Raw genomic sequence first — 10934 nt, forward strand, 5'->3', positions numbered from 1 at the left:
ATATGCCTTAAGATGTCATATTGCTTTTGACATTTTTTAATAAAGCAGTTCTAGTTGTAAGAAACTATTAGTTTTTGAGGAAAATCTTTATCTTTTTTGAAGAGTAGTCTTTCTGGGCACAGTTTTCTTGGCTGACAGGCTACTTCTTTCAGAGTTTTATTTATTTATTTATTTTTAATTGAATTTATTGGTGCATTGGAGGTATACAGTACAGTTACATTCATTATTGGGATCTTGTACCTTTACATGACAGGCCTTGGTTCTCATTTTTTCCCCTTGTCCCTGCCCTACCTTCACCCCCTCCTTTTCTCCCCATTTACAAATACTTTATTTCCATTTTTTCATTTTCTCATATTTTTTTCTTTTCCCTTATTCCCTTTCCCCTTCACTTCCCACTTCCCCTACACCTTTAGCCCTTTTCTTCCTATTTCACATTGTTAATTATCTCATTAGGATCTTGTGTATCATTATAGTTTTTCACACCAGAGAAACTATTCAGTATTTACACATGTGTGATTTATTTATTTCACTCAGGAGTATATTCTCAAAATGTATCCATTTTCCTATGAATGGCTCTAATTTCTCATTCTTTATGGCTGAGTAGTATTCTATTTTATAGAAAAACTGCATCTTCTTTATCTAGTTTCCAACTGATGGGCAAATAGGCTGTTTCCAAGGTTTAGCTATTACAAACTGCTGCTATATATCAACCTACTCCTTTGTGGCCTCAAGGTTTTTGTTGAAAATTTGGTAATAATCTTGTACTCTTTTTAAGTTTTCATGTTTTATTTTCATCAATGACTTGAAGCACTTTGTAACTTCTCATGTGATTTTTTTGTGTGGCCTCTGACTTATGTAGAAGTTTATTTCTTTTTTATGTTGTATTTTTTTGTTGTTTGTTTTGAGATGGTATCTTGCTATGTAGTTCTGGTTTGAGTTTGTGATGATCTTCCTTCCTCAGCCTCCCTACTACTGGGATTACAAGTGTGAGCAATGAAACCTATCTTAGAAATATATTTCTTAATTTCCAAATACTTGGCCTTTTGTAATTATGTTTTTGTTAAAGTATGCAAGACTGTTTAGCTCAACATGAAATGAAATTTGTAAATATTCTGATGTATACTTGAAAAGACATATGTAATCTTTTGATGTTATATCAATGTTCCACATATATTAATAAGCTTAATTTGTTAACCTGTTGTTTCAAATGTTTTATATATTTATTGATGTTTTTGTTTTTTTTGTCAGTTACTAAAATTTTATATGAACTATTTCAGCTTTAATTTCTCACTACTATCCTGTCTATCCTGTTTACATGTATATTTTTAAGTCTCCTATCTATAACTTATGTATTCATGGTAAATTAATAGTTTTATAACTATGAGATGCCCCTGTGTATCTCTGTTTTGGTTTGTATCTAGATGCTCCCCCAAAGCCTTATGCAGTCAGAAGTGCCTCTTTTTGGAGGTGGCCGGATCTAGAGTGTATGGTACTGGGATCAAAGATATTATGCTAGGATTGATTGATGGTGTGATGCTAGGATTAAGGCTACCTCACCCTGGGTATGAATACTGTCCACCCTAAGGGTGCATATAAGTATATAAGGGACAGAAAGAGAGTCATTACTTGTTGCTCTTCACTTGCTGCTTTGCTGTCTTCTGCCTACCAATGGACTATATTTCTTTGCTATGCCCCTCTGCCTGCATTGGAGCCAGCCAACTGTAGATTTAAATCTCTACAATTGTGCATTGAAATAAATGTTTCTTTCTTGAACTTTAGGTGTCAGGTATTTGGTTTTAGCGATGAGAAAAATAACAAAGACAACCTCTGATGCTACCTCTTGTCTTAAAGACTCACTTTTCTGATATTTTCACAGCCACAGCAATTTCTTTTTAATGTTTTTATCTTTCACTATTGATTTTCCTTTACTTTTACCAATGCCTTTATGATTTTGATGATTATCTTATACATAGGATATAAATGCTTTATATAAAATCCAGTCCAGCAGTTTTTGTGCTTTTATGTAGAGTACTGGAAACACTCCAATTTTATATATTAAGCTAGTTGGTACATCTATTTTTCTCTTCCTGCCTTCTCTGTTTCTCATTATGTATTTTTCTCATCTTAAATTTGAAAAATTGCTTCTTATTATTCACTTAGGAAATTGGTTAGTAGCTATGTAATCTTCTCCTCTAAAAATATTATATATTAATTTTAATATATTTTATAGTATATTTCTAGTTCTGCATCAAAATTCTCAGTTTTGGCTTTGATCTTTTTAAATATATCACCTTCTTGTGGAAGGTTATTTTAAAGCCTATACTTTACAAATATAGTATCTGTGCAACCTGTACAACTATGAATTATTTGTTTACATCCTGTTTTTTGTGATACTTTTGTATGATATGATATCTTGCCTACATTTTCAATGAATATCAAACACATATGTAGAAAATATGATAAAAACATTTCCAAGACTGTGATAGTAATTTACATCTATCTGTGAATATGATAAGGGTCACTAACAAGCACATTCTTCCAATTACAAGTATAGAAGTGATTTAAAGGAAGGCTTCCAAGGATGGGAAGATTTGCGGTTTAGTCTTCTAATGGGGTATCATGCATTGGGTTCACAGTTCAGAGAATACATTGTTCAGCAAGGTTTCCTGGTGTCCAATTTTTGTTCCTTCATCCTTGAAGGTATATGAAAGATTTGCACAGCTTCTTAGCAGCTCTCCCTAAGTAAGCAAATGACTATCATGGGAAACCTGCTAGGATGTTGCTGTATCTCTTACTTCCTTCTAGATTTTTGTCCTGTAATTCTTTGTTTCATTACAAGCTGATTGAAAAGTTTGTGTAGCTTTAATAGGTGTTGTCAGGAGAAGTCTTTATTTCTTTTACTTAATACTGATTTTTGGAAACAAAAACATGCTTTGAAATATAACATACACACCACAGGACAGTGACAGCCATAGAATTATGCTAAGGAAAGTGTTGGTTCCAGTCCTGTTTCCCCCTCTTGTTCCTAGACAGCAGTGTAGAAGTTCTAGGAAACATTCCTCCCTAATGCACATCCACAATCAGGGCCTTGGGTCTGTCTTCTTGCTCTCACTCCCAGAGTGACTTAGGTTCACTTGCTGGGGTGAATCCTCTCCTAAGACTGAGACCTTTCTTTTGCAGAGCTGGCATCGTGGATTTGTGTTCATCAATGGATATAACCTTGGGCGATACTGGAAGATTGGGCCTCAGAAGACCCTTTACCTTCCTGGTGTCTGGCTCCATCCAGGACCCAATGAGGTCAGTGACCCAGCCTGTGCCTTGAGATATCATAAACCTTCAGATTATCTTTGTCCTCAGGATACAAATCTCAGTGTCCTTATACTGTACTAAGGAGGCTTAACCTTTCTTATTGTCCATCTTCCCTTTCCTCCCAGATCATCTTGTTTGAGATGATGACGAGTGGTTCATACATCCAATCAAAAGATGAACCTCAGCTGGAATAGTAGATTTTGAAATATTTGTAAGATTTTTGAGTTCAAGTAAAGGTAGTTTTTCAGGAAGAAAATTGATGTGAAGAATATCCACAATTGTATTGCCTGCAATAGCAAATAATAGAGATATCCTTAAATACGAACATGACATTGTCATATATTTTAGAGTGTAGTAATTTTGTGCTTACTTTTGAATTGAATAAATTTTTTACATCTTCAAAAGCTGCTCTAACTACTTTGTCTACACAAATATTTAAAGCCTTTGTGGGTTCTCATTTTCTAATCAAAAGCCTGTATAAAGATATGACCAACAGAAAAACAAATTTTGCTTTTGTCTTCCTATGCTTCTATCTTCCTATAGTCCAGTGTATTCTGGTTTGTAATAATCCAAAAATTGTTCCCTCAGGAGTGGGCCTAGTATAGCCTTTGGTGGATGTCTTGCACTTGGTGGCCCCTGTGATGTATTACAGTTAGCACCATTTGTTTACAGTTGTACTGGTGACTGACCTTGCCTAGTTTCCAGAGGGCATGTCTGACTGTCAGAGGCTGGATGAATTACCTATCTGAAAACCAAGAAGTTCAGGAGAAATACAGATATCTGTTAAATCTCAAGTCCTCCTTTCGACAGCTCCCATCATCTGTGAAAATGATGGGAGTTCCCTCTTCTGTCCTGTAATTGTGAAGGGGAGTGTCCCTTCCTCCTGGCCTACCAATGGCTATTACATTGTGTTCTGGTGAGCACCTGTGAGGATCCACTTGTGGGTCTCCATACCAGTAGAGACTTGGAGGCCATTTATGTCTGGTGCAACTTTGAGCCAGCTTTTTGTACTGTGTCTGCATATTGAGGCTGTATATAGCCAAGCAGCCTGTTTTGCTCCTATTGCTTATGTCAGACACAGAGAAAGCCTTCTGCTGCTTTCACCCCAGTGATGACAGTTGTGAAGTATCTCCCCTCAGCAGTCAGATGGAGGCAACACCCTGTTATTATTGCCTCTGATATTTTGCCTGAATGAGGGCCAGGTAACTTAGGGTCTGTTGTAAATATCTCACTGAGAGATATTCTTACCTTGGACATGTGGATTTTGTCTTCTATATATAATTTCTGCCATTAGGTTCACCAGTGCCATAGAGTGGGGTTTGTCTAGACTCCCCAAGGGTGTTTAGTCCAGGGCATGTAACAAATGCTAGGACAGAATTGTTAGATCTTTTATCACCTTTTTTTTTTATCTTGATAGGTAAAAACCTTAACATATAAAACCCTCTCATACCAAGAATATCTTTATACCTACAACTTATATATTTTTTTCTATCCTACTTAGCTGGTTTCTCTCGGTAACAAGCCCATTAACTGCTTGGATTGCAAAATACCCAAGTACAGATTTTTCACTTGGTATCAGTGTGAATTTATAGATGTTTACATTCAATTTGGGCTGGCTGCCAATAGACTTCCAAGTGGCCTTATATAGCATCCTTACCTTAGCGGAAGCAGAAAGCCCCATAAGAGCAAATTAACCTAGTAACTGCAGTTTAAGAACTACCTCACTGTATAAGAAATGTCTTAATCATACCAATTAAACAAACAAAAAAGCCAGCTCAAATAGGAATCCAAAAGTGAATTTATCAATCAGCCAAAATTTGCCCTACTGGGCTCTTGTTAATTCTTTAAAAGTTGCCAGGTTGTTCCCTTCCTTGGATCTCTAGGAAGGAGCCAACCTCAACTTTGTTATTAGGACCCAGTGCAGGTTGCACATTATTTAAGAACTGTTTTTCCCATTGAAAATGAAAGTTATAATCTTGGTCTGAAAGCACCAGTTTATCTGACAGGAGGCTATGAGAACAATGTGATAGGTGGGCATGGTGGAAAAAGAAAGGTCTAAGGCACAGGAAGAATGTGCCTCAGAAGTGAAGCAAAGAATTAATATAAGACTCTTAGAACTGAGAAGCAGTCAGGGAAAAACACCTGAGGAATTTTTTAATACATTTATTTGCTGCTTTTACTTCTTTGTATGAGTAGTAATAGCAAATAAACATATGAAAAAATGTATATCACTGGTCATTTGAGAGATGCAGATAAAAACAACACTGATTCTTTTAGTTCTCTTGGAAAGATACCATATCACAGAGAAGTATGTGCACCCATGTTTATAGCGGCACAGTTTGTAATAGCTAAATCTTGGAAACAACCTATTTGCCCATCCGTTGGAAACTGGATAAAGAAGTTGTGGTTTTTCTATAAAATGGAATATTACTCAGCCATAAAGAGCGAGAGAATAGATTCATTCATAGGAAAATGGATACATATTGAAGATATACTCCTAAGTGAAATAAATAAGTCCCACATGTGTAAATACCAAATAGTTTCCCTGGTGTGAATATTCTGCAACAATGCATAAGATTCTAATAAGATTACTGACATTTAGAAATGGGAGGAAAGGAGCTAAAGGTGTAGGGAAGGTGTGATACGTAGGGGAAGAACAAAAAGGGAAAAGAAAAAAATGTGAGAGAATGAAAAGATGAAAATAAAGTGTTTGTAGATGGGGAGGGGAGGAGGGAGTGAAGGGAGGGCAGAGGTAAGGGGAAAAAATGAGAATCAAGACTTGCCACGTAAAGGTACATGATCCCAACAATGAATGTAACTGTACTGTATCCCTAAATGTACCAATAAACTCAATAAAAAAAAAAAAAACAACACTGAGATTCAGTCTCACCCCAGAAATAATGGCTGCTATCAAGAAATCAAGCTGGGCATGGTGGCACATGCCTGTAATCCCAGCACTCAGGAGGCTGAGGCAGGAGGATCACTGTGAGTTCAAGACCAGCCTGGGATACACAGTGAGTTCCAGAGCAGTCTGAACTACATAGTGAGACCCTCTCACAAAAATACAGAAAAAAAACCCAAAAAGAAAGAAAAGAGAAATCAACCAATAACAAATGCTGGTGGGGTCATGGAGAGAAAGGAACCCTTCTTCATTGCTGTTGGAAGTGCAGACTGGTGCAACCACTGTGTAAATCAATATGGAAATACCTACAACAAGCAGGATTAGAAGTTCCACTTGACCCAGGTATTCCTCTGCTGGGTATCTTCCCCCCAAAATTAAAAGAATCATATGACAGTGATATATACTCGCCCATGTTTATAGTGGCATAGTTTGTAATAGCTAAAATTTGGAAACAGCCCAATTGCTCATCAATTGGAGAATGGCTAAAGAAGATTTTTAAAAATTTTATTCTTTTATAAAATGCAGTGCTACCCAGCAATTGAAACTACAGACATTTATAGTTAAATGGGTGCACACTGAGGCCATACTCTTAAGTGAAATTAATAAGTTACACATGTGTAAATACCAAATAGTTTCTCTGGCATGAAAAACTAAAAGTGTCAATAAGGATCAAAATGAGTAAGGATCTAAAAGAGTAAAGAAGGTAGGAGGGGTAGGGGAAAGGTAAGAAGGGTAAAGAAAAAATATGTGAAAAGGAAAACCATGGAAACAATGTCTTTGCAAACAGGGAAGAGTGGAGGGGGAGAAGGAAGGGCTGGGGAATGTGGAGAGATAAGAACCAAGATAAGTCAAGTAAAGGAACAAGTTCCCAATGATGAATGTAACTGCACTGTATCCTTAAAATGTACCAATAAACTTAATAAAGATAAAAACCGGGGTCACAGAAAAAGATTATGTTATAAAAACCTTTTGTCTTCCTGTTGCACAAACATAAAACATAAAACTAACAGATGCATACGAATTGTCCTGAGCCTGATGGTGCCTACATTGCTGTGTCCCATATTTTATGGGAGTCAGATACTCCAACTCCAATAGTTTTCAACTCTGATTTGTACTCTCAAGAGTGTGACAGAGAAGATGAGACAGGAAGATATGATTCTCTTTTGTAGTTAGCTTGTGGTTATCTCTGCTCTTAGGGTCTTCTTTCAGTTGGCTGAAGGCCTTTCACATCGTGGCCCACACCCCAACTCCTGTTATCAGAAAGAACAGCTTATGCCAACTCAGCCAGTCTAGACCATCCCTCACTGCTCATGTCTCACTACCTGTCCATGGTGAGACCTACTGAGCCTAAATTTAAATCATTGCACTATACCAAACTCTCATTATATTCAGTGTAGTGCATAGAGGCTTTAGCAGATAATCTGGTATCTCAAGAAAGGAATGATCCTTGCAGTTTAGAATGAAGAGAAAGAAGTCAGATTATTTTCCCTTAGTAATCCAAATGCATCTTACTGAATGAAAATTCCGTCATACACTTACATAATCTCTAAATGAAACTTTATTCCCCAGAGCTATAGGGAACAGATAGACTTGCAGATGTGTTTAACCTGTGTTCTACCTTTTTGTCCTCATTTTTGTTTGAAGAGGAATTCTTAGGTCACATACACAATGCATAACATAATGTTGACAAATGTAAGGATCAAAATTTTCATTTTCAGGGGTAGCATTTTAAAAGGGCAAAAATAAAGTGGGCTACAGGTTGGACACAGCTGTGAGTAGGGGAGGACACAGAAATAATTATCCTGATGATCATTAGGATGTGCTGTGGTCCAGGTAGAACTTCTGGGTCACTGATGAACAGCTGCAGCTGCACCATGCTCCATTCCCAACAAGATAAGAGAGTTCCAGTTTTTCTAATTTCTCACCAACACTCCTTCAAGTTTCTCTTTTTGATTATATGTTTCCTAAAGAGTGCAAAATACTATTTGTGGTTGTGAATTATCTTTCCTTACATTTTTATTCCCTTAAATATACAGTCCAAAACTGTAGCAGTGAATTGTCATTGGTTTTTAAGGTGACAAAATTATCTCTGATTATTCATATGCATGTCCATTTTCATGAAAGAATGGTCAGCAGGGGACATGAACTGCTATCTTTCCCTTACAAGATATGTCAGTGTGGATCAGGAATGTAGCTCAGTGATGCTGTGCTTGCCTGGCAGGCTCAAAGTTCGAGTTCAATCCCTGGTGTGTGTGTGTGTGTGTGTGTGTGTGAGAGAGAGAGAGAGAGAGAGAGAGAGAGAGAGGTGTTTATTTTTTCAGCAAGCTCAGGAAAAGAATCATTACGTGCTAGTAAGATTTCTATGTTACTATCACTGCAAAGCATGTTATTAAATTTTTCTTTTGCTCATTTTGAAAAAAATTTAATTTATTGGCACATTCTAGGTAGACAGTACAGTTACATTCATTACTGGGATCTTGTACCTTTACATGCCAGTTGTTGGTTCTCATTTTTTTCCCCTTGTCCCCATCCTCCCTTCACCCTCCCCTCCCGCTTCAAACACTTTAATTCCATTTTTACATTTTCTCATATTTTTTTCCTTTTCCCTTGTTCCCCCTTCCATATCCTTCTCACTGTCCCTACACCTTTGGTCCTTTTCTTGCTATTTGCTAAGTGTCCCATTAGGATCTTGAGTACTATTTTAGTTTTTCACACCAGAGATACTATTCGGTATTTGCATATGTGTGTCTTTTTTATTTCACTAAGAAGTATATCCTCAAAATGTACCCATTTAACTATGAATGACTCTACTTTCTCATTCTTTATGACTGAGTAGTATTCCATTTTGTAGAAAAACCACATCTTCTTTATCCAGTTTCCAATTGATGGGCAGATGGGCTGTTTCCAAGTTTTAGCTATTACAAACTGTACCACTATAAACATGGGTGTGCATATATCACTGTGGTATGATTCTTTCACTTCTTTTGGGAAGATATCCAACAGAGGGATGGCTGGGTCAAATGGAACCTCTAATCCTAGTTCTTTGAGGTATCTCCATATTGACTTCCATAGTGGTTGCACCAGTCTGCACTCCCACCAACAATGGAGAAGGCTTCCTTTCTCCCCGCAACCACATCAACATTTGTTATTGTGTGATTTCTTGACAGCAGCCATTCTTTGTTGGGTGAGGTGAAATCTCAGTGTTGCTTTCATCTGCATCTCTTGAATGACCAGTGATGTGGAACATTTTTTCATACATTTACTTGCTCCTTTTATTCCTTTGTCTGAGAAATGTCTGTTCATTTCAGATGCCCACTTTAGAATTGGGTCTTTATATTTGGGGGGGGGCTGGTTGTTTTGAGTTCTTTCTATATTTTGGATAATAGTGCTTTGTCTGAGGAACAGCTGGTAAAAAGTTTTTCCCACATTGTAGGTTGTCTCTTAGTTCTGTTGATGGTTTCTTTTTCAGTGCAGAAGCTTTTTAATAAGAGGAGATCCCACTTGTTGATTCTTTCTGCTAGTTCCCGTGCTACTGAGGATTTGTTCATGAAGTCTTTTCCTATGCCAATGTCTTCCAGAGTTCTGCCTAACTTATCTTCCAGCAAGTTTAGTGCTTTTGTTTTTATGTTTAGATCTTTAATCCACTTGGATTTTAATTTAGTGCATGGTTACAGATAAGGGTCTAATTTTAATCTTTTGCAGGTTGAGATCCAGTTTTTCCAACACCATTTATTAAAGAGGTGATCTTTCCTCCAATGGGGACTTGCAGCTCCTTTGTCAAAGATGAGGTAGTTGAGTGCATCTGGAGTTGTTTTTGTGTCTTCCAGTCTGTTCCATTAATCCTCAGGTCTGCTTCTTTGCCAGTACCATGCTGTTTTTATCACAGTGGCTTTGTAGGATAGTTTTAAATTGGGAATTGTTATACCTGCTGCCATGTGTCTGCTGCCTAGTATGGCTTTTGCTATTCTAGATCTCTTATGGTTCCAAATGAATTTTTGGATTCTTCTTTCTAGTTCTGTGAAGTATAGTGTTGGGATTTCAATTGGTATTGCATTGAATCTGTACAGCAGTTTTGGAAGTGTGTCCATTTTCACTATGTTGATTCTTCCTACCCAGGAGCAGGGGACATCTTTCCATTTTCTTAAATCCTCCTCGATCTCTTTTTTCAGAGTGCTGTAGTTTTCAGTGTAGAGATCTTTTGCTTCTTTTGTTAGGTTGATTGCTAGATACTTCATTTTTTTGGGTGCTATTGTGAAAGGAATTGTTTCCCTAATTTCTTTCTCAGTGAGTCTGTTATTTGTGTACAAGAAGTCTATTGATTTTTGGGTGTTGACCTTGTGTCCAGCTACTCTGCCAAAAGTGTCAATTAAGTCGAGAAGTCTTTTGGTGGGGTTTTTTGGGTCTTCAATGTAGAGTATCATATCATCAGCAAATAATGACAGTTTAATTTCTTCCTTTCCTATCTTTATTGCTTTAATCTCTTTCTCTTGTCTAATTGCTCTGGCTAATGTTTCCAGAACTATATTGAAGAGGAGTGGTGATAGTGGGCATCCTTGTCTTGTTCCTGATTTTAACGTGAAGGTTTTCAGTTTTTGGCCATTTAATATGATGTTGGCTGTTGGTTATTCATAGATAGCCTTTATTAAGTTGTGATATAGACCATCTATTCCAATTTTTTGCAGAGTTTTTTTTAATCATGAATGGGTGTTGAATTTTGTCAAAT

At 37.0% G+C, this 10934-nt stretch overlaps 1 protein-coding gene across 1 annotated transcript in view; it reads left to right on the forward strand.

Moving 5' to 3' along the window:
• Positions 1-3503, forward strand: part of LOC104875031 (beta-galactosidase-1-like protein 3) — a 29973-nt gene extending 26470 nt beyond the window's left edge. The window contains exons 19-20 of the mRNA XM_019210312.2: positions 3181-3297; positions 3435-3503. Coding sequence (XP_019065857.1) covers positions 3181-3297; positions 3435-3503 — 186 coding nt within the window. The remainder of the gene's footprint in view (positions 1-3180; positions 3298-3434) is intronic.
• The last annotated feature ends 7431 nt before the right edge of the window (positions 3504-10934 follow it).

This window comes from Fukomys damarensis, unplaced genomic scaffold (genome assembly GCF_012274545.1).
Source record: "Fukomys damarensis isolate Sample0158 unplaced genomic scaffold, DMR_v1.0_HiC HiC_scaffold_16, whole genome shotgun sequence".
In the NCBI taxonomy this organism is placed as follows: Eukaryota; Metazoa; Chordata; class Mammalia; order Rodentia; family Bathyergidae; genus Fukomys; species Fukomys damarensis.